We start from the raw sequence: 24672 nt of genomic DNA on the forward strand, positions 1-24672 counted from the left end.
TCAAACTTAAGGGCTATTTTCTTTTATTAAAACGGTGGTGGAAAAAGTATTAAAAAATGATGTTAATTGTTTTCATCATTTTTTAAATATTTTTTCTAACAATACCATTTTAATAAATAAATTTTCTACCAATACTATTTTATAAAAATAAAAAACAAATATCAGAAAAACATCTTCAACCCTAGGTTAAATGTAGTCAACAACCAAAAAGAATCTTGTAGGAACAACACATATATCTTTCTATAAATACAATCTATCCTCCTTTTACAAACTCAATCAATCTCTCCCTCCCTCTCTCTCACTGCTATTCTCTCTAATATGACGATTAACAAGTGTGTTACACATCAAGACACCCAAACCACCCCAATCCACTCGGGCATAAGTAGTAAGGTCTTACTTTATAAAATATTACATGGAACATTTACATTTTATATTTTATTAAATGATATCATTTGTTACCATCTAAAGCATGCCTCATGAATTGTAGAAAGGAGAATCCATAAAAAAATCAGAACAGTTAGAAGAAGTACGTAGTCTTCTTAACGATGGTTCTTCCAAAACATAACTGGAAATGGTTGACGTTCTCCAAAAACTTTGCATCAACCATTACTTCCAAGAGGAGATCGACTCGATATTAAAAATGGTTCACACTAGAATGTCCAATTCTCATGACTATAATCATGGCCCAAGTCTTTATGAGGTTTCCCTCAATTTTCGAATCCTTCGACAAGAAGGTTACTATGTTTCGGATGGTGAGCACATGCACTCTTGTTATTCTACTTTTGAGTTAAAATTGGAACTTTTTATATCTATAGGTGGATTAGAAAATGTAAGTGTTTCTATGATATTTATAAGATTATTTTGGTTTCTTTGTAGTCCGTCACCTGAGATAGCGGACTCTAAAAAATCTAACTTAGAATGACACGTGGCAAGCGCGCTACATGACAGCGCTGACAAGACATACAAATTCAGCGCATCCGCTTGCCACGTCAAAATTTTGAAGAGTCCGCTACCTTATGCGGTGATATCCATACAAAGCAAAACAACCCACTGAATGTCCTAGAGACATATTTTGGAGAGTCAGCTACTTCAAGCAGCGAGTTCCATAGAAACCAAAACAACCCAATGAATGTACTTGAAACACTTAAAACATTTCCTTAACCACCTAGACATCAAAAAAGTTGTGCAAAAATGTCACTTTTTAATTGTAACACGTGTTCAAATCAGATGTATTTTCAATCTTCAAACAAAAGGATGGAAAGTTCAAGGGAGAACTAGCAGAAGATGTGAAGGGTCTAATGGCATTATATGAAGCCTCACAGCTAAGCATAGAAGGAGATCATATGATTAAAGAGGCTGCGTATTTTAGCAGCCATGGACTAATAGAAAAGATTCCATTTCTTGATCAAGATGAAGCTACAATGGTGAATGATACTTTACAACATTCATATCAAAGAACCTCACCAACTTTCATGGTCAAGAAATTTATCAAACATTACACAGGGACCACCATGTCTGAACTAGCCTTATTGGAGTTGGCTAAAGTCCAGTCACTACATCGAACCGAAGTAGATATAATCTCCAGGTAAAATTGTCTAAATATTCAGCTTAATCTCATTATTCTACTACAAAAAAATGACTAGGATCCAAGAAACTTATCTTGTTATGAAATTTTATTATTATTCTTTATATAAAAGTTGCATGTTTAATATCTATAATCAAATAGATGGTGGAAGGATTTGGGTTTGGCACAAGAGTTTAAGGATGCAAGGAACCAACCGTTACACTGGTACTTATGGCCGATGGCGAGCCTCACTGATCCTAGCTTGTCGGAGCAGCGAATCGAGCTCACAAAGCCCATTGCTTTAGTATTCCTGATTGATGACATTTATGATGTCTATGGAACTCTAGACGAACTTATACTCTTCACAGAAGCAGTGAAAAGGTATAAGAATATACATCTTGATATTGGAAAAACATTTTATAAATTTCTTATAATGTTTCTACTTAATCTATCTTCAGATGGGACAGTAACACTCTTGAACAACTCCCATATAATCTAAGAATCTGTGTTGAGGCTCTATATAAAGTAACACAAGAAATCAGTGACAAGATCTACAAGAAGTATGGGTTCAATCCCAATGAGTTTTTGAAACAAGCGGTAAGGCCTCATGTCCGTTATTTGTAATGTAGTAATGCAACACCATGAATAAAAGTTATCATGCAAGTTGATGATAAAATTCATTACAAAAGTAATTCTAACACACTTTTTTTCTACACGATTTTGGAAAGTATAAACATTTTTGCCCAATTTGTTTGCATATAGTAACTTATACTAAGTAAACAATTTTACAAACTTGATTTTTCTTTTTTTTTTAAATGGCCAAGCTTTTTAATAAACAAATTTATCAGCCAATGCAATCTACACTTATAAAGTCTACATAAGTTTTACTATGTGCTTTAGAAATACGAACATTTGTCCTCAACAATTTCTATGATAAAATAAATTATTTTAATTTATATACTTCTCAAGGCTTATTTATGTGACAATCTTTTATACACATGTATATATGAACAAACCTATTAAATTTCCTACAGTGGATAAACCTTTGTGAAGCATTTCTAGTAGAAGCAAAATGGTTTGCTCTAGGACACATGCCTATGGCTGACGATTACTTGAAGAATGGGATGGTTAGTACCGGGGCACATGTTGTGATCGTGCACTTGTTCTTCCTCCTTGGTGGTGGTACCAGCAAAGAAAGTGCTATCATTATTAACGATAACAAAATCTCATCTTGTTTGGCAAAGATTCTCCGTCTTTGGGATGATTTGGGAAGTGCTAAGGTAAAAGAGTAGGCAATATACATTGTAAATGTGGCATTAAGCTTGTGTATAACCTTAAATGTGGCATTAAGCTTGTGTATAACTTGAATGCTTGTTTGTTATGTGTTGGTAATAATTTTAAAAAAAGTAAAATTGCTTTTCTCAATCTATCAGGATGTGAATCAAGATGGTCATGATGGATCATATGTGACATACTACGTGAAAGAAAACGAAGGTTGTTCAATCCAAAATGCACGCGACCATGTTATGGCAATGATAACCATCACTTGGAAGCAACTAAATAAGGAGTGTCTCTCCCCAAATAAGTTTTTAGATACATTTACAAAGGCTTGTCAGAAGGTTGCAAGGATGATTCCACTTATGTACAATTATACTGAAAATCATTCCCTTCCTCTCTTAGAGGACTATATAAAATCCATGTTTTAGTGGATAGAAGACATTCTTCAAGCTCTCACTACAAACACATATAAAGGTGTGTCAAGTTAAACATGTACTAGTATCTTGTATAGTTGTATTTCAACCTAAATATGATGTGATTCTAGGACGCTTTAGATCCTATGATTATATAAGAATAAGGTCACTTTTAATTTAGTTTAACCAAACCTAAAAGTGACACATTAGAAGACGATGTTAAACGTTTTTACTTTCTTGGATTTGTGTACAGGTTATTTACTTCTATTATAAACGTGATGGCTTCTATTATAAATGTGATGACTTTTGTAGAAAAGGAAAAGTAGAAAATTACAAGATTGGTAACGTCTTCTTGTGACGTCTCGATCCATTGACAAGTGCAAGAATACTTCCAAAGGTGTTTGTGTTCCAACCACATCTTTTGCTCAAACACATTTATCACATACCGAAAAGAAAAGATCGATGTTTTATATTAAATTAGTTAAATATAGCATTCACAAAGGCATCCATGGGACCACAAACACATTTATCACATACCGATCGATGTTTTATATTAGATTATTTAATTATAGCATTCACAAAGGCATCCATGAGACCACACATGAGTCCTTGTTGTATCCGTAGACATCCTTCTGCGTTGATACGGGTGGCAATGTATCAGGTGTCATATACCTGATTGTAAACCATGTCTCATATTAATCGAGTTTCATCGGTTAATTATTCATTGAGTATTGGCTATACTCATTAGTGTTATAAAAAAATGCCCGTTGAGATTTCCAACTATATTTTTCCTTTAGAATTTTAGGTTTTCAAAATTAAAATAAATAAATAAATATGATCACTAATATACAAAATATTTACAGTTATAAATGCTATGATAATATTTACTAACACAAACCCTACACCTGGGGTTGCTCGGGGTGCATTAGCAAGCATGTTCATGAATACTGATGATGAATGATTAGACTAGTGGGTATGGTGAGGGTCATCCTCAAGGGATAGGCCGCTACGCAGGACGTCACGTAACCGGAAGTGAGGATGAGCCTAAAGGGGATGGACCAAGGGATGGAGGATGGGGCCCACACTATTTATAAAAACAATTAAAAAATATTAAATTGATTTGATTTTAGAGAGAGAGAAAGGAGAGAGAAATATGCAAGAGAGAGAAAAAGCAGGGCCGGCAAGATCGTCCTCTAGTCGACGGAGACGACGCGACGGAGGGAAGGGGGCGGTGTGGGGGTGCGGCGCCGGGGCTCGCCGGGGCAGGCCCCATACCCACTAGTCTAAGGGGTGAAGATTGGTAAAGAATTACCTTTTATTGGATAAATATAGGGGAAAATTACGAAATTGTTCGTTGACCAAGAGGGTTTCAATTTTGTCACCCTCCTGCGTCTTTGGAAGGACCACTCAGCACGGGAAGAGTCCGCATGTTATGTTGATGCGTCCATGTCTCTAGAGCTGACACGTGTCCGACAGACCACGGTCGTGCGTCGGCGGACCACTCCCGTGCGTCGGCAGACCACTCCCATTTTGGCTGACTCTTCGGACAGACCGGCGGACCACTTCCGTGCGTTGGCAGACCATTCCCATTTTGGCAGACCACTCCCATTTTCGGCAGACCACTCCCCTTTTAGCTGACCACTCCCGTGCGTCGACGGACCACCCCCGTGCTCAGAGGTCCTTCCAAGGGCGCATGAGAGTGACAAAATTGAAAACAATGTTGGTCAAAAGACAATTTCGTAATTTTCCCCAAATATAGTTTTTTGATGTCTAAAAACTGTTAAATTAAAACTCCGTCCTTCCCAGTGTTTAGAAAAAAGGTTTAGGTCCAAGGTTTCAGGCTCATAATCACATACTTTTAGCATTTATTTCTGACAAACTATTTCAAGCATGAAGTCATTTTCTTTTGCCATTTATCTTGGCTAGAATATTTCAAGCCCAATGGCGCACTAAAAACAAATTGAACCTATCATGAAAACCAACATCGAACGCATGTTTCAATATCCAAAAACCAAATTTTTGTCAATAATCTCTAGATCAATTGGTGAAAGATTTGCATCTCTTTGTGAGATGCAAGTTCAACTTCAAGTTGGTGCAGAGTGAGAGATTGGTGGACAATGATAGAAGATCTAGGGATAGCTTGGGTTTGATCCTTAGGCCAAACGACTTTTACTGATAATTTCACCGTCGGGTCTACGGGCGGGTGGGTTACCGGGTTTTCCCCGAAATTATATATATTATTAAGCCCACATAGTCTAACCACCTTCTAAATCGATCTCCACCGTTAGATCCTGCTCTCAATATAATTCTTGCAAACGTCTTTACATCAAATTAGTATTCTTTTTTCTTAAATTCTCTAAGTTTGCTTACTGTTTGTTGTTGTTCATGTAATACTATTGCGGGGGGGAAACCAAATTCATTCCGCAACAAAAGCAGGCACTTTGAGAAAGGTTAGTAAGAATCTTTGTTTACCAAATTGCTACTCTAATTGTCAAAATATGTTATAGAGCAACATGAATCTGAACGTTAGGTAATCACAATGAACTCAACTCAACTAAATAATAAAGTCTTGATTGTTTGAAGGTATTTTCCTATTTATCAACTCATAATTCATTCATTAATTTAATATCAAATACAAAAGGGTTTATATATATATTCTACTAGTTACAATAATAACCCTCTGACTTATGACAATTAATTATTTGGCTTAACATTCCCCCGCAAGTTGAGGGCGGGTAACGACCTGCAACATGGATCTTAAAAATTCAAATCTTTGAGTTGATAACGGCTTTGTGAAGATGTCGGCAATTTGATCATCTGTTTTAATAAATTGAACCTTCAGATTTCCTTGACTGACTTGCTCACGAACAAAATGAAAATCTACCTCCACATGTTTAGTTCTAGCATGAAACACCGGGTTTGCTGAAAGATACGTGGCTCCGAGATTATCACACCAAAGAGTGGGTTTATTCAACTTAACTCCCAGTTCTTGTAGAAGAGATTTTAGCCAGATTAGTTCAGCAACCGTATCAGCGATAGCCTTGTATTCGGATTCAGTAGACGACCTAGAGACAGTTTTCTGCTTACGAGCTGACCATGATACTAAGTTTGAACCCAAGAAGATAGCATAACCCCCCGTGGATCGACGGTCGACCGGGCAACCAGCCCAATCGGAATCTGAATATGCTGTAATAGGAACCAACCGCTCACGCCAATGTGAATCAGCAAAGGCATGTAATGTAGACGTTGTGTTCGATGTAAAACGAAGGCCCAGTTGAGACGTTCCCTTGAGATAGCGAATTATACGTTTGACAGCCGTCCAATGGGATTCGTGAGGTTCATGCATGAACTGACAGACCCTGTTGACAGCGTAGGCAATGTCGGGCCGAGATAAAGTAGCATACTGGAGTGCTCCAACACAATGACGATATCTTGTAGGATCGGGCATAAGTGGGTCGTCCTTGGTTATCGTATCTGCTTTGGCATTTGTAGGTGTTGCAACCGGTTTCGAATCTTTTAACCCGGCTCGATCAATAAGTTCCTGAATATACTTCCTTTGAGATAGGATAAGACCTGAAGAGGTGTGAAGAACTTCAATACCAAGAAAGTAATTAAGATGGCCCATGTCAGTGAGAGACACCTGCTGACCAAGTGAGGCAATAATGCGATTAACTGTGTTGGGATCGTTGCCCGTAATGATGATGTCGTCCACATAAACGAGTAGATAAACCTGTGTACCCATGTGGTTAAGGATAAATAATGATGGATCAGTTTTGGAACCATGAAAACCAAGATGCTGTAAGACGTTTGAGAGTTTGGTGAACCATGCCCTAGGTGACTGTTTTAAGCCATAAAGGGATTTGTGCAACTTGCAAACATGATGAGGATGTTTAGAATCCTCGAAGCCTGGTGGTTGACGCATGTAGACTGTTTCATGTAGATCACCGTGTAAAAACGCATTTTGCACATCAAGTTGTTTGAGAGACCAATTGTTAGAGACGGCAAGAGAAAGAACCGTGCGGATGGTAGCTGGTTTGACCACAGGGCTGAACGTCTCATGATAATCAATGCCAGACTGCTGTAAAAAACCCTTTGCTACCAATCGAGCCTTGTGTCTAGTCAGGTTCCCATGCTGATCAGTTTTCAACCTGTAAACCCACTTGCAATCAATAACATTAGAATTTGGAACCGGAGGAACTAACGACCACGTTCCGTTTCTGTGTAGTGCGTGCAACTCGGCTGCCATGGCTTGACGCCACTCTGTGGATTCGTTGGCAACAGTAAAGGAAGTCGGTTCAGAAGGAACGGTAGCGGTGGTGGCGATATTGGCTGAAGGGTCAAACAATTTTCGGGGTTTAGGATGTGGCCGAAGGTGAGGAGGTCGGTAACGGGGCGTGGATGGTTGCGAAGGAGAGGAAGTAGGTTGGGTGGTAGTGGTCTGTGGAATAGGGGCGGTTTGGACAGGTTCGGAAATAGGAGGGGTGGGTAGCGATGGTTCGGTTGTAGTAGTGGATGGGTTATCAAAAATGGTGAATGGCGGATCAGGAATTGTAGAAAAAGAAGTGGCGGCTGTAGAGGGTGAAGGAGGGTCGATGGAGGGTTCAGTAAGGGAAGGAAAAACATGCTCGTTAAATCGGACATGGCGAGCAATGTAGATTCGGTGAGAAGTTTGATCAAGGCATTGATATCCATGATGAGATGGGCTATAACCGAGGAATATACAAGGAGTAGAACGAAAATCAATTTTGTGTTGGTTATATGGACGTAAATAAGGAAAACAGAGACATCCGAAGACTCGAAGAAATGAGTAATCGGGAGGACGTTGGAAAACTAATTGATATGGGGATTTGTTTGAGGAAAGACGAGAAGGTAGACGGTTGATGAGGTAGACGGCGGTTTGAAAAGCGAATGACCAAAAAGTTTGAGTTAGTTTGGATTGGGCTAGTAAGGTGAGACCGGTTTCCACGACGTGGCGGTGGCGACGCTCGACAATACCATTTTGTTCACTCGTATGTGGACACGAGCGACGATGTAAAATACCATGGGATGTAAAAAACTGAGTAAGGTTCCGAAACTCGCCACCCCAATCAGTTTGAACACTTTTTAGTTTGGTGTTAAATTGGCGTTCAACTAGGCGAACGAAATTTGTAAATGTGGTAAAAACGTCAGATTTTTGCATGAGCGGGAAATACCACATATAACGTGTATGATGGTCAACACATAACAAAAAATAACGATAACCGTCAAAGGACGTGGTAGTATGGCCCCAAACATCACAATAAACCAAATCAAGTATGTTTTTACTACGAAAAGATGAAACAGGCAAAGTAAGTTTGGACATTTTTCCCAATTGACAAGAAGTACACAAAGATGAACAAAGTTTGTCAGAAATAGGTAAAGAAAAAGTTTTAACAATATGTTGAAAAACTCGAAAGTGAGGATGCCCAAGTCGTTGATGCCACATAGTAGATGGAGCTCGAAAAGCAGTGAACGCCATCTTGGAAACCGGTTGAAAGGAAGGTAGGCGAATGGTGTAGAGACCCTGGTCACTGGGGCCCGTGAGGAGGATAGCCCTGGTAGCCTCGTCCTTCACAACAAAAAAAGAAGTATGAAATTCAAAGAAAACGTTATTATCTTTGCAAAATTTGTGAACGGAAAGTAGGTTACGTTGTAGGCCCGGGACATGAAGTATGTGATTAAGTTGTAAGTTTTTGTTTGAGGTAAAAAAGGATTTTGAACCGACATGAAGGATTGGAAGAGAGTTACCATTACCAACATAGAGGGAGTCATTACCGTAATAAACGTCCGAGTTGTCCATACTAGCAAGATTAGGAGTACCATGGGAATTAGCGCCTGTATCCGATGTCCAAGTAGTATATGAGCCCGTTTCAGAGTTAGCATAATTCGCTTGAGGTGATCCACGAGAATAACCGGTGTGATTCGGGCACTGTGAGGGAATATGGCCAATACCGCACCTATTGCAATGACCGTAAACCATATTTTGAGTGGACGCCCAAGCAAATTGGCGAGAGCCTTGTGAACCACCACGGCCACGGCCCCCGCGAGAAAACGCACGGCCCCGACCGTATCCACGGGTCGGTCTTGAAGAGGCAGACCGATTAGCATAGTTTGCCTGAGGAACCGATGGTGATGCCGACGGTTGAGTTGTGGAAGCAAGTTGGTTTGTCAAAAGTTGAAGGTTGGTAATCTGCTGCTGAATCGAAGCCAAATCGGGGGCTTGGGAAGTAGTTGTTGCGGCAGTGGTAACATTGAAGACTTGTGGAGAGGCCGATGATGAAGAAACAACGGACCGAGTGATATATTCATGATCACCAATCAAGCCGTGAAGCTCGTTAAACTGAACCGGTGGGGAGCGGGCAAGAAGATTGCTTTTCAAACCATGGTATTCCTCACGTAAACCGGCTATTGTAAGCATGACGAGATCTTTGTCTTTGACGGGTTCACCAATATTTGCAAGAGCCGTTGCATATTCTTGTGCACGGCTGAGATAATCGATACCTTTTTCACCATCTCTCATTGAAATCTTTAAAAGCTGTGTTTTTAGGGTGAACTCATGAGATGAATTCGAAGGAGCATATGCACGTGCTAGACTTAACCACACTTCCCGAGCCGTGTCTCCTTGGATGTGTTGAAACGAAGACTCGGAAACAGTGGAGATAATAATCATGCGGACGTGTGCATCATTAGCAATCCAATTTGTAAAATTAGAGTTTGTAGTAGTAGCATTACCGGTTGTAATTTTCTCTTCTGGGCAAGATAACGTGTTGTCAACATAACAATATAATCCATTGGCCTTTAAAAACGGTTCCATCATGGCTTTCCAGTAGCCATAATTGTTTGGTGTAAGATTGAATGCAAACTTGTGGGAATTATGAGATGTACGTTCTTGAATACTGAAGGCAGTAATCGTTGTCATGATGATGAGAAAGACAGTAATTTTAATACCTGATGAGAGAAACAGTGATTTCGAAGATTGGCTGATTGTTCGTTGGCTTATGCTTCGTCTGCAGAGGGTATGGTTCGTCGGCTATTATTCTTCAACAAACTAAGTGGGGCGGCAATTAAAGTCAACTGACGGCAGTAACAGTTTGACGGCAGCAATTGATTTTCTCCAACAAACTAAGTGGGATCGGTATCAACAAAATCATTAAAAGGCAATTGATTTTCTCCAACAAAAGGCAATTAATATTGTTGAATTCTAGAAGCATTAAAGGAGTAGAGCCAAATAATTGTTGGATGACGGCAATTATTATTGTTGACGGCAGCAACAACACTTTGATGATTTGTTAGTTGATCGTCGGTTCGTTGATTTGCTGGTGCGGTTGATTGACGGCAAATAGGGGTTGTTTAGGGTTTACAAGTTGATTGGCTCTGATACCATATCAACTCATAATTCATTCATTAATTTAATATCAAATACAAAAGGGTTTATATATATATTCTACTAGTTACAATAATAACCCTCTGACTTATGACAATTAATTATTTGGCTTAACACTATTGATGTATTCGTTGAAGACAACAAAAGAATTTTGTATAACATTGCACGATTTCTCTCCAAACATGCCCTCATTTTCATAGCCAAATTTGCATAAAATGGCGGCGTCTTCAACTGGATTCCTCTCTAAAGCAAGGACGGCCTTCCACTAAAGCCAAGAAAGTCTTCACCGACATACAAAAAAAAATTGAGATCTATGTTTGTGTGTGTGTGTGTGTGTATGTGTATGTTTTTAAGGTTTGTGTTGAGTTTGTATCGTATACTTTATTATGTGACTCTTGACTAATTATCTGAATCATCTCTGATACTGAAGATATGGCCGACCAATCGTTGTTTGATGAGAAAAACGATTCCCTTGATGATGTGATCGTTCAAGGGTGAGTTTATATCCAATCTAAAGCGTTTTTCAGTTTCAATTGTGAAGTTAGATTATGGTGTTCACTTTGATAATTAGAAGTGATTGATGTAGATAAGAAAATAATAAGAATGATATGTTTTTTTTATTTATTTCTTATAATTATTACTATTATATTGAAAACTGTTGCTGAATATTTTTTTTCTTTTTGCATAAGTGATCAATTTCAACTAACTTCATTTTATGCATATTTATACAGGACGTTAACTGACAAGGTTGTTTCAGTATGTAAGTATTATGTTGTATTATTGTTTACTTTGTGTTTAATTCGATGTATATAATATAGCTTAATTATATTTGTTTTTACCAATGCTTGTGTTAACAGAAAAAATGTGTGTATCCACTCTCAAACGGTGGTGGTATGTACAAAATGGCAAACCATGTTAATGCCAATCGACGGTGGTCACTTGTGATTGATGGAGGAACCCGTATGGTTTTTGGTGAGTCATATAAGACAAACAGTTTTCATCTGTAACCCTATGGTTTCTGGTGGGTAGGATCTTACTGAAGGATTCAAGGATATCAACTACTAAAAATTGAAAGTGATAATTTTATTCATGCTTCAAAGCTTCTTAAATAGCAATACAGACTCCAACGAACTTAAACAACAGTAACCTCACAATAAGGAGATAGAACTGGACACACGACTGATAGTCAAAGACTAGGTACCCAACTGAATAACAAAAGACCCGGAACAAACTAAGACTTACCCACAGTGGGCTGACCCAAAAACAGACATAGGCTATAACAGCCCATTTATTAAAACAAACAAATAAAACCCAACAAATTCCTCCCCTTAAACAGAACTGCATTTAAACAATATATCTGTTTAATCTCTTGTACTCCAATCTTGTTTCTGATTTGAACATAAGCATCCAACTTTAGAGGTTTTGTCATACCATCAGCCAATTGCTCTTCGGTTCTGCAAAACTCAAGCTGCATAATCTCTTGATTCACCAAGTCTCTAAGATAGTGAAAACGCACATCTATGTGTTTGGTCCGTCGGTGCATCACTGGATTTTTAGACTGTTTAATTGTTGAGCTATTATCACACATAATGCTGATTGCTCCACCAGGTTTCTCTTCAAGATCTTCAAGCAAACCCTTTAACCAAACACAATGACAGGCACACCCCGTGGCTACTACATATTTTGCTTCCGTCGAGGACAAAGTCACCACATCCTGTTTTCTAGAACACCAGCAAATAGCAGCCCCGCTGAATAAACACACATATCCAGATGTACATCTACGATCCTCCTTGTCTCTAGCATAGTCACTGTCCGTGTAGACTTGAAGCTTTGCACCCGGACATCTTTGATAAAGTAGACCAAAATTGTAAGTTCCTATCATGTACCTTAACACTCGTTTCGCAGCCTCCATGTGTTCTTCTCTTGGATTTGACATAAATCTTGAGATTAGACTAACCACATACATGATATCTGGACGTGTTACCGTTAGATACACGAGACTCCTTACTAGTCTTTTGTATAAAGTGGCATCCACTTCCTCCCCTACTCCAGATTTTTTTAAGACAACCCCTGGAACAATCGGATTTTTTACTGAATTTGCATCCCACATGTTGAAACGTTTCAGCACTTCTTGAGCATACTGCCTTTGACATAGAGAAATACCAGCTGAACTTTGTTGTACCTCTACTCCAAGGAAATGCCTCATTTCTCCAAGGTCAGTCATCTCGAACTCATGTTGCATAGATTTCTTGAAGCTTTCACACAACATTGAATCATTCCCTGCATAGATCAAGTCATCCACATACAAGCTCACCACAATTATTTTATTCCATACCTTCTTAATGAATAAGGTATGATCATAATTACTCTTCCTGAACCCTTCTCTTTTAAAATAATTCTCTATTCGGTTGAACCAAGCTCTTGGAGCTTGCTTCAAACCATATAGAGCCTTGTTCAGCCTATAAACTGTACTTTCCTCCCCTTCTTTGACAAACCCTTGAGGTTGGTACACGTGCACAGTTTCTTTAAGTTCCCCATGAAGGAACGCGCTCTTAACATCTAGCTGAAACACTTTCCAGTTTCTCTGGGCTGCCACCGCTAACATGGTTCGAATAGTATCCCACCGAGCTACTGGAGCAAACACTTCCGTGTAATCTACCCCTTTCTGTTGCGCATATCCCTTTACTACCAATCTTGCCTTAAACTTGTCTACTTTCCCTTTTTCGTTCAACTTTGTCTTAAACACCCATTTAACCCCTATCGGCTTGACTCCAGCAGGTGCTTCTACCAATTCCCAAGTGTTGTTTTGTTCTATGGCTGCAATTTCATTCTTCATCGCCTTAATCCATTTCTCCTCTTTGCAAGCCTCTTCATAAGTTAGAGGATCCTCAAGAGAGCTGTATAAAGCAAAGCCTAGCTCGTCGTCAAACTCAGAATAATAATCTTCCATCCAAACGGGTCGCTTTCTATTCCGGGTAGAAGGCTCTGCTACATCAGCTTGTGCAGGCTGATCATTGGGCTGGTCACCAGCAGGTTTAGTTGAAGTTCCTGCATTATCAGCTGCATTTATTGCATCAGGGGAAATCATACCTTCAACTTGTGCATCTGATGAAGCTGACTGGTTTGAACTGTTGGGAGAGTGACTTAATGATGAATCTTCAGCTTCACCAGGTGTTTCATTCGCCATTACACTGACTTCTTCTTCTTCAACAATTAATTCTCCACCGTTATCTTCGTTGGCTCCCCATTCCCATTTTCTTCCTTCATCAAACACCACATCACGACTAATAACAACCCTTTTATCAATAGGGTCATATAGACGGTATGCCTTGGATTCCTGACTGACCCCGAGAAAGACACACTTATGGCTCCGAGGATCAAGCTTGGTTCTTAGTTGTGCAAGTATATGAGCATACACCACACAACCAAAAATCCTAAAATGCTCTACAGTAGGCTTAACACCAGTCCACATCTCCTCTGGGACTTTATCATCTAAGCTTCTACTGATGCATCTATTCAAAATATGACAAGCCCACCTAACAGCTTCTGGCCAAAAATACTTGGGCATTGATGTCTCCGTCAAGAGACATCGAACCGTATTCATAATGGTTCGATTTCGACGTTCAGCCACTCCGTTTTGTTGAGGAGTATAGGCTGCTGTCAGTTGTCTCTTGATACCGTGTGACTCACAAAATGCCTTAAATGCATGTGAAGTGAATTCCCCTCCCCTGTCACTTCTTAGGCATTTAATTTTCATTCCAGTTTCATTTTCTACCAAATTCATTTTCTACCAAATTCTTGAAACTTTTAAACACATTAAAGGTTTCTCCTTTGTGAGACAAGAAATAATGTCACACCCCAACCGATGGCGGAATCATCGGGGTGCGGCACTGAGCGAAACAGATTGTTCAGAAGTTTCCACAACAACTATCATACAATTCAGTTATATAACACGTCCCATACCGTGTCCTAAATAATAACAAGTTATCATAGAAATCAACCAAACAATATGGGAACTGTTCCGACAACTCAAATTCTTAATTATTACAGACCGAAAGTAAATATTGTTTTAAGACCTCTAGACGGCTATCCGTAAATCTTACTGACTACAGGTGCCAGTACAAGATCTACAGATAATTATGGCCCTGGAGCAGGTACGTGGACACTGTCCTAAGGTCAACGGCTCCTAGAAGCTTATTATTGCCTCGCTTCCCTAGTACGCTAGTAGCTTAAACACCTGCCACATACGTTAAAATAAAAGTCAATACATATAATGTAAAGGTGAGTACACAAGTTTGATATAGCATATAGAGTTCGAATAGTTTACGCATAACCAAGCACGTACACAAGGGCAAACGATGCATGTAAATTATCAACATGGGACCATCGATACCAACGACTTCGGGTTGACTGTCCGAGACAGTTCGCAATACATGATTACCACCGTAATCCATGCAAGAAATTGTCCTTAGCAACCCCCGTGTGAACGGGTGCTGAGTCCAAACAATAGTACTACGTTGCTAAAGCAGGTAGATAGCACTCCACGTGTAAACATAATAAACAGCAATCATTTAGACAAGTAATACATGCAAGTAGGTCAGCGTTCAAATAGTTGTTTGTGAATTTGATAGTGAACGTATGTAACACCCAAAAGTGCTGAAAGCAAAAAGGGATCGAGTATACTCACAGTGGTTGGTTGTGGATTGAAGGGAGCACTGAGAATAGGTTAGCCTGAATAGTTCGATAACACAACGATGAGTAACGCGGAAAAAGTAAACAATGTACTTGGATCGAGTAGGCCATTCGATCGGACAGCAGTTCGATCGAGTGGGCTGTTCGATTGGTTTGAAAGTCCGTTCGAACATCCATTCGATCGGCTGGCTGGCTCGATCGGCTGGTTCCTTCAAGTGGATTGTTTCTTCCTTTAATGTGAAGGATGTGTTTGTGTATGATGGTTTGTACTACCTTTCAAGTTGGTCGATCGAACAGCTGTTCGATCGGTTAGCCCAACCGATCGGTTAGCATTGTATCGTTTTCAAATATGTCACTCGATCGGCTGGCATGCTCGATCGGGTGACATTCCAGTGTTTCGAAAAGGTTGAGTGTTTTAAAGTATAGTATCTCATGATCCGAGCAGTAATGATTACAATCGAGTGGCGTAGTCGATCGAACAGTACCTCGTCAATACTACACTCTTGGTGAGTTGGTGGGTCTAAGTGCTAGTCGATCGGTTAGCCTAACCGATCGGCTGGCATAGTCGTTCGGTTGGGCTGTTCGATCGAACAGCCTAGCCGTTCGGCCAGCTTCTCGATTTGGTTAACCTATCACTTAACACTTGTTTCTTCCCGTGAATTGTTGATGTTTTAGAGATATTTTGACTACGAGTTGAACCACCAAGCTGAAGTTCCCACTTAGCCTACTGACTCGAGCAGGAATCACCCAAATTCGGTCAGAGACGGTTTGGAACCCAAGTTTAACGTTTAACCCGGAATCGGTATATCTCTCGGTAGAACCCGAATCTTGAACCATGTGTTTGTTTAGATTGATTTGTAAATCGGTTCAAGTCCCGTTTTCACCTTTTTGAGTGTAAAAGAGTTGAAAGATAGATGAAAAACCCGTCTTTCAATCCTTTTCTACCGTGAAATGTTAAGATCTTTGGAAGATTTTAGGTTATTCATGTGGAAATCGGTTAGATCTAGCTTGCTCATGGTTGAATGAAGTCAAAAACATGAAGTTCTTGATGAACACCAAGAACACCATGATGACATCACTCAAGAACACCTAGATCTTGGTGATTTCATGGATGAAATTCAGATTTTGAAAGATAGAAAGGTGGAGAATCAATTAATGAACAAAAACGTACAAAGATTAGAGCGAAATACTTACCAGTTTGAGAGAAATCTGAGATTTAGTGAGAAGAAGAGGCTGGTCGGTCAGAGCTTTTCCAAAAGTGGAAAGCTTGACAAGGACAGCCCTATTTATAGGCTTCCAAAAAAAGGAAAGGGTCAGCTGATCGAACAGCATCCCTGATCGAGCAGCTGTCCGATCGAACAGCCTGTTCGATCGGCTAGCCTGTTCGATCAGGTTGCCCTGTTCGATCGGCTTGCCTGGTTTTGAGTGTTTCGCGACGATTTGTGATATTTCGAGTTCGATGAACGATGATTTGAGGATGATAGAATTTCCTAATCAAATTACTTTTAGTCCTAACTACTATATCTAACATACAAGCATCCTTACAACCATTTCGAGTTCGATTTCCATTGAGTTTGATTCACCTTTGAGTCTTGATTGATTTGATTGATTCACCACACACTTTAACATAAAAGTAAACATGCACGAGTAACACATAAGGCACACACACACGTATAAAAGCATTAAAATCCCCACACTTGAGTTCGATGATTGATCTTATTAGCTTGATTATTGATTGACTAGCTTTATTGCGTTGTTACTTCCTATCATTCACAGTCGGTCGTTGATTCACAGTGCGATTATCGGTCGATTAGTTTGATTATACAACACTTACTCCAAATAATACGAAAATCAAAAATGAAACTAAAATGAAATTATTCTTTATTAATCTTTAATTCCAATAACAGTCAACACTTGACTTTGACTTTGACTTTTGGAAAACACGGGGTGTTACAGTCTCCCCTCCTTTAGGGAATTTCGTCCCGAAATTAGGCCGAGAACCGTACATCGCCGTGTGATTTTACCGATTTGATGCTTCAGATCTATCTGAATAACTGCGGGTACTTGGCCTTCATGTCACTTTCGAGTTCCCAAGTGAACTCCGCGCCTCGTTTGCCTTCCCATCGTACTTTTACAATAGGAATGCGAGAGCGTCTGAGTTGCTTGGTCTGTCGGTCCATGATTTCGACAGGCTTTTCCACGAAGTGTAGCGTCTCATTGACCTGAAGATCGTCGAGTGGTATTATTGCGTCGTGGTCGGCTATGCATTTTCGAAGGTTTGAAATATGGAAAGTCGGGTGGACATTGCTGAGTTCTTCCGGTAATTCGAGTTTGTAGGCAACTTTACCGATCCTTTCCAGTATCTTAAAAGGTCCAACAAATCGAGGCGCAAGTTTCCCTCTTTTGCCGAATCGGACTACTCCCTTCCAAGGTGATACCTTTAGGAGCACGTAGTCGCCAACTGCAAATTCGCGGGGCCTGCGTCGTTTATCGGCGTACATCTTTTGTCTGTCCCGTGCCTTCACCAAATTTTCCCTTATCTGGTGGATCTTGTCAGTCGTTTCTTGCAGAATCTCGGGCCCGGTCAATTGTGAATGACCGACCTCGTGCCATACAATAGGCGAGCGACATCTCCTACCATATAAGGCTTCGAAAGGTGCCATTTCGATGCTGGAGTGATAGCTATTATTGTACGAAAATTCGACCAACGGTAGGTGTTTGCTCCAACTACCACCAAAATCGATAACACACGCACGGAGCATGTCTTCAATAGTACGAATCGTTCTTTCAGTCTGCCCGTCGGTTTGCGGGTGGAATGCGGTACTCAAATTCAGCGTCGTACCAAGAGCTGCTTGAAAAGTTTCCCACAATCTCGATGCAAACCGAGCATCGCGATCCGAAATGATGTCTCGAGGCGTACCATGATTCTTAATGATCTCGTCGGTGTAGATTTGGGCTAGCTTGGCCACCTTGTAGTCTTCTCGTATTGGCAAAAAGTGGGCTGATTTGGTTAGACGGTCGACTATAACCCAAATACTGTCGTGACCTGACGGCGTGGTCGGAAGCTTAGTTATGAAATCCATAGCTATGCTTTCCCACTTCCATACGGGTATCGGCGGTTGTTCGAGTAAGCCTGAAGGTCTTTGGTGTTCAGCCTTGACTCTTGCACAAGTTAAACAGCTACCAACATAAAGAGCAATATCCCTTTTCATCCCAGGCCACCAGTACTTGTAGCGAAGGTCCTGGTACATTTTGTCCGCACCGGGATGAATGGAGTATCGGGATCTGTGGGCTTCGTTCATGATGATCTTTCGCAAATCTGTCCTCCTCGGAACCCAGATTCGGTCCAGATAATAAAATATCCCGTTGGCTTTGCTCACGAGCTGAGTTCCATCGTGATAGATTCGTTCTTTCTTCAACGTACGCTCGTTAAAGCAAGCGTGTTGTGCTTCACGGATGAGAGCTTCGAGGTTATACCGAGCCTGGATGTTTCGAACACCTATCACGTAATTCTTTCTGCTGAGAGCGTCTGCAACTACATTCGCCTTGCCTGGGTGATAACGGATCTCACAGTCGTAATCGTTGAGAAGTTCTACCCATCGGCGTTGACGCATATTGAGTTCTCTCTGGTTAAAGATATGTTGTAAGCTCTTGTGATCGGTGAAGATCGTACACTTTGTACCATACAGGTAGTGTCGCCAAATCTTTAAGGCAAAGACAACTGCGCCTAGCTCGAGGTCATGGGTTGTATAGTTCTTCTCGTGGATTTTGAGCTGTCGAGATGCGTAAGCTATAACCTTGTCTCGTTGCATGAGAACACAGCCAAGTCCAAGGTTTGAAGCATCACAATAGACAATGAAGTCATCGCTTCCGTCCGGCAGTGTAAGAATTGGTGCATGGCACAGCATGTGTTTGAGGGTTTGGAAAGCAGTCTCCTGCGCGGTTCCCCACACAAAAGGCTTGTCTTTATGAGTAAGGGAGGTAAGCGGTACAGCAATCCTTGAGAATCCTTCGATGAATCGCCGGTAGTAACCAGCTAATCCGAGAAAAGAGCGAACTTCTGACGGATTCTTTGGCGTAACCCATCCCTTGACTGCTTCAATCTTTGCAGGATCAACGTGTATACCCCGACTATTCACAATATGACCCAGAAATTGAACCTCCTCCAACCAGAACTCACACTTGGAGAATTTGGCGTAGAGTTGGTTTCCCTGAAGCAACTCGAGAACCAATCGCAAATGCTGCGCATGTTCGGCCCTCGATCTGGAATAGATCAGGACATCGTCGATAAATACAATGACGAAACGGTCTAAGAACGGTTTACACACGCGATTCATCAGATCCATAAAGACCGCGGGTGCGTTGGTCAAACCAAAAGGCATGACAACAAATTCGTAGTGGCCGTATCGGGTTCGAAAAGCGGTTTTGGGTATATCTTCCTCTTGAATCCGCAACTGATGGTAGCCTGAACGTAGATCAATCTTGGAGAAACACTGAGCACCTTGTAATTGGTCGAACAGATCATCGATTCTTGGTAAAGGGTATCGGTTCTTGATGGTCAGCTTGTTCAATTCCCGGTAATCGATGCACATTCGGAACGACCCGTCCTTCTTTTTGACGAAAAGGACTGGCGCGCCCCATGGAGAAGTGCTCGGGCGAATGAAGCCTTTTTCAAGTAACTCTTGGAGTTGGTTTGAGAGTTCTCGCATCTCAGATGGAGCGAGTCGATACGGAGCCTTGGCTACTGGGTTGGCTCCTGGAATAAGGTCGATTCGAAAGTCGATATCACGGCTTGGAGGTAATCCAGGAAGATCATCAGGGAATACCTGAGGAAATTCTCGGACAACGGGGACATCCTTGACTTCAACTTTCTTTTTCTTGTCCGTCTCAGCTACAACAATGTTGGCCAAGAAGGCTCGATATTCCTTGCGGAGATATTTGCGAGCTTGAAGACAGGTCATGAGCTTGAGATCTTTCGCAGTAGTTTCACCGTACACACATAGAATATCACCACTAGCTAACACAAATCGAATCATCTTATCGGCACACACAACTTCAGCATGGTTTTCACGAAGAAAGTCCATGCCTACTATGACATCGAAACTTCCGAGTTGCATTGGGATGAGATTAATCGGAAATATATGATTGTTGAGCTTGAGAGTACAATCACGGAGCACGGAATTGACAGCAATGGTTCTTCCGGTAGCGACTTCTACTTCGAAGGGCGTCGAAAGATAAGAGCGCTTACGTCTAAGAAGCTTCTCAAATTCAAATGACACAAAGCAGTTATCGGCTCCAGTATCAAACAAACATGATGCATATATACCATTCACAAGGAACGTACCATTGACCACGTTGTTGTCAGCTTGAGCCTGACGTGCATTGATGTTGAAGGTTCTGGCGTGAGCTGCTTGCTGTTGAGGCTGTTGTTGTTGTTGCTGGGGTTGTTGAGCTTCTTGTTTCACTACCCTGTTCGGGCACCGGTTTGCGAAGTGGTTAGGGTCACCACATGCAAAGCAGGTCCGAACATTGTTTGCCGGGGCCTGTGCAGCTTGAGGAGCTTGAGGAGCAGGGAGTAGAGCCTGGTTGACAGCGGCTTGAGCTTGAGCTTGACGGGGACCATAGCGGCAACTCGCAGTGAAATGCCCGTAAACGTTGCAGTGGGCACAGAATCGGCAGGCCACACCCACCGGGTGATGATAGGAACATGTAGCACAGAGTGGGTGGGGGCCGGTGTACGCACGCTTCGCTGGCGGCGCATTGATCACTGGCGCTGAACGCTGTGGTTGCTGTTGTTGTGCTGGCACAGACTGAATGGGAGCAGCAGTGGTTGCGGCAGCACAACTTTTGTTCTTCTTTCTTCTTCTCGAAGACTTGGAGGCTTGGGCAGTGGTGTTATCGGTTGATGCTGCGGTGACTTGATGCAGGGGCTTGACTTGCTTATCCCAGAAACCAGCCTTCACCCGCTTGTCGTTAATTTCAGCGGCGAGTAGGTAGGTTTCCTCGATCGTTGCGGGCTTGGAGGCGTGAACGAAATCTGCGACACAATCCGGAAGAGCACGGATGTATTTCTTGATGGTCATGTCAGAAGTCTTGACCTGGTCGGGACATATGATACTCAATTGCTTGAAACGGGCAGTGAGACCAGCATTGTCTCCCTCCTTTTGCTTGATACCCCAGAACTCATCCTCCAACTTTTGGCGTTCGTGGGGAGGACAGAACTCGTCCATCATGATCGCTTTCAATTCCTTCCACGTCAGCTCGTATGCAGCGTCGTTCCCGCGCTTGTTCCTTTCTGCGGTCCACCAGTCCAAAGCTCGCGACTGGAAGACACCGGTAGCATTGAGAGTACGGAGGTGATCTGGGCATCCGCTTTGACGAAGGGTGACTTCTACCGAGTCAAACCAATGAAACAGAGCCGTAGGGCCATCTTCACCGGTAAACTCTTTCGGCCCACATGCCTTGAATTGTTTGAAGCTAAAAGTAGCTTTGTTGGGATCTTTGGGCGTGAGGGTTCGGGATTCCTCAGATGACTTGCTTGCGTTCTCGAACACATCACTGACGGCTTTTGCCAGGGTCTTAGAGATGATAGCAGCCAGACGTCGATCCCTTTTCTCCTGGCGGGTAAGACGTGAGCGTGATCTAGGTTGTCCAGATGACGACATGGTCTGCAATAGACATTGTCACAGGCTCAACACAACGAATTCGAGTCTTACACGTTCTTAGATCTCTAAAGCTTAGAATCACGTCGCATCTCTCGTCACGTAACACATATAATCACATAAGCACATAATCATAGAGGCACATAAGCACAGAAGCAATTAAAGCAAAGAAGCAATTAGGCAAATAGAGCACTTAATTTCCTAAATACGTACGCAATTTTTATCACAGAGGCGGTCAGAAAACAGAAACCTATAACCACAAGTCGAGTGTCGTTCGTTTTGCGTATCGGATAGCATCACATTGTGTCGTCTATTTTAGTCGTATAGCGTAGCATAGCACACTGGTTTCGTTTAGATCACGTCAACAGAGATTTGAATCGAGATAGAATAGCAACAAAGTCACGTAGACTGATAACAAATGGAGTAATCAACGAATCTTAAAACACGTAAACAGGTAAATCATATAAAATCAACAAAACAACACTCAAAATCGGAAAATGGATTGTCTGCGGCTACTAGACTTTGACTAACCATGGCAATTTAACTATTCACAGTTAACTTGTCGTCACTTTCGACTCTAGGGGACATGTTCCTGCCTCGATTCTTGGGCATTATGCATGCGCATTCTAGGTCATACTCGTGAGTTCAGGTCGTTGGAGTCCGTCAATTGCCTTGGCGAGATAAAATTAAAGTTGGAATAACTGCCAAGGTTTAGAGTTTCACCCCTAGCTCAGCAATTTCTTCCTTGTTTTAAGAAAATCTAGAGGAAGTTTTCATCAATTTATGGGTTTCAGCCCCGAATTTGGTATAACTCTCCCCCGTTTTGTTAGAAAATCGCACAAAATAATCGACAAAAATTTGTAATTTTAGGCAGGAATTTGCGGGTTTCACTCCTAATCCCGTCCAAACTACAAAATTTGGCTCGGAGTTCGGATGTAATGATAGAATAGAAGGAAGCAACATAGAATAAGCACATAAACTTGGTCTCTTGGTTCCTAACTATAGTCTAGGTCTCTAAGACAGCGATCCGGACTAGATCGTGTCTAGCCTAATTCCCTATAGTTATGGCTCTGATACCAATCTGTCACACCCCAACCGATGGCGGAATCATCGGGGCGCGGCACTGAGCGAAACAGATTGTTCAGAAGTTTCCACAACAACTATCATACAATTCAGTTATATAACACGTCCCATACCGTGTCCTAAATAATAACAAGTTATCATAGAAATCAACCAAACAATATGGGAACTGTTCCGACAACTCAAATTCTTAATTATTACAGACCGAAAGTAAATATTGTTTTAAGACCTCTAGACGGCTATCCGTAAATCTTACTGACTACAGGTGCCAGTACAAGATCTACAGATAATTATGGCCCTGGAGCAGGTACGTGGACACTGTCCTAAGGTCAACGGCTCCTAGAAGCTTATTATTGCCTCGCTTCCCTAGTACGCTAGTAGCTTAAACACCTGCCACATACGTTAAAATAAAAGTCAATACATATAATGTAAAGGTGAGTACACAAGTTTGATATAGCATATAGAGTTCGAATAGTTTACGCATAACCAAGCACGTACACAAGGGCAAACGATGCATGTAAATTATCAACATGGGACCATCGATACCAACGACTTCGGGTTGACTGTCCGAGACAGTTCGCAATACATGATTACCACCGTAATCCATGCAAGAAATTGTCCTTAGCAACCCCCGTGTGAACGGGTGCTGAGTCCAAACAATAGTACTACGTTGCTAAAGCAGGTAGATAGCACTCCACGTGTAAACATAATAAACAGCAATCATTTAGACAAGTAATACATGCAAGTAGGTCAGCGTTCAAATAGTTGTTTGTGAATTTGATAGTGAACGTATGTAACACCCAAAAGTGCTGAAAGCAAAAAGGGATCGAGTATACTCACAGTGGTTGGTTGTGGATTAAAGGGAGCACTGAGAATAGGTTAGCCTGAATAGTTCGATAACACAACGATGAGTAACGCGGAAAAAGTAAACAATGTACTTGGATCGAGTAGGCCATTCGATCGGACAGCAGTTCGATCGAGTGGGCTGTTCGATTGGTTTGAAAGTCCGTTCGAACATCCATTCGATCGGCTGGCTGGCTCGATCGGCTGGTTCCTTCAAGTGGATTGTTTCTTCCTTTAATGTGAAGGATGTGTTTGTGTATGATGGTTTGTACTACCTTTCAAGTTGGTCGATCGAACAGCTGTTCGATCGGTTAGCCCAACCGATCGGTTAGCATTGTATCGTTTTCAAATATGTCACTCGATCGGCTGGCATGCTCGATCGGGTGACATTCCAATGTTTCGAAAAGGTTGAGTGTTTTAAAGTATAGTATCTCATGATCCGAGCAGTAATGATTACAATCGAGTGGCGTAGTCGATCGAACAGTACCTCGTCAATACTACACTCTTGGTGAGTTGGTGGGTCTAAGTGCTAGTCGATCGGTTAGCCTAACCGATCGGCTGGCATAGTCGTTCGGTTGGGCTGTTCGATCGAACAGCCTAGCCGTTCGGCCAGCTTCTCGATTTGGTTAACCTATCACTTAACACTTGTTTCTTCCCGTGAATTGTTGATGTTTTAGAGATATTTTGACTACGAGTTGAACCACCAAGCTGAAGTTCCCACTTAGCCTACTGACTCGA

At 41.5% G+C, this 24672-nt stretch overlaps 1 protein-coding gene and 1 long non-coding RNA gene across 3 annotated transcripts; both read left to right on the plus strand.

The window, feature by feature from the left end:
* Positions 1-276: 276 nt before the first annotated feature.
* LOC110916766 ((3S,6E)-nerolidol synthase 1) lies at positions 277-3491 on the plus strand. 2 transcript variants are annotated; one of them, XM_022161439.2, is made up of 7 exons: positions 277-390; positions 488-752; positions 1228-1585; positions 1727-1945; positions 2023-2161; positions 2599-2844; positions 2998-3491. In XM_022161439.2, exons 2-7 carry the CDS (start codon positions 572-574, stop codon positions 3268-3270), a joined length of 1416 nt encoding a protein of 471 aa, XP_022017131.1. In that variant the 5' UTR covers positions 277-390; positions 488-571; the 3' UTR covers positions 3271-3491. The 2 variants fall into 2 exon arrangements, with proteins under 2 accessions (XP_022017131.1, XP_035841082.1); XM_035985189.1 differs by having other exon boundaries at positions 277-385.
* A 7288-nt stretch (positions 3492-10779) lies between these two features.
* Positions 10780-11735, plus strand: LOC110918503. The gene is made up of 3 exons (XR_002581377.2): positions 10780-11151; positions 11389-11417; positions 11515-11735. It is a non-coding gene; the product is annotated as an uncharacterized LOC110918503 (long non-coding RNA).
* Positions 11736-24672: the final 12937 nt, after the last annotated feature.

The sequence above is a fragment of the Helianthus annuus genome, chromosome 16, assembly GCF_002127325.2.
Source record: "Helianthus annuus cultivar XRQ/B chromosome 16, HanXRQr2.0-SUNRISE, whole genome shotgun sequence".
In the NCBI taxonomy this organism is placed as follows: Eukaryota; Viridiplantae; Streptophyta; class Magnoliopsida; order Asterales; family Asteraceae; genus Helianthus; species Helianthus annuus.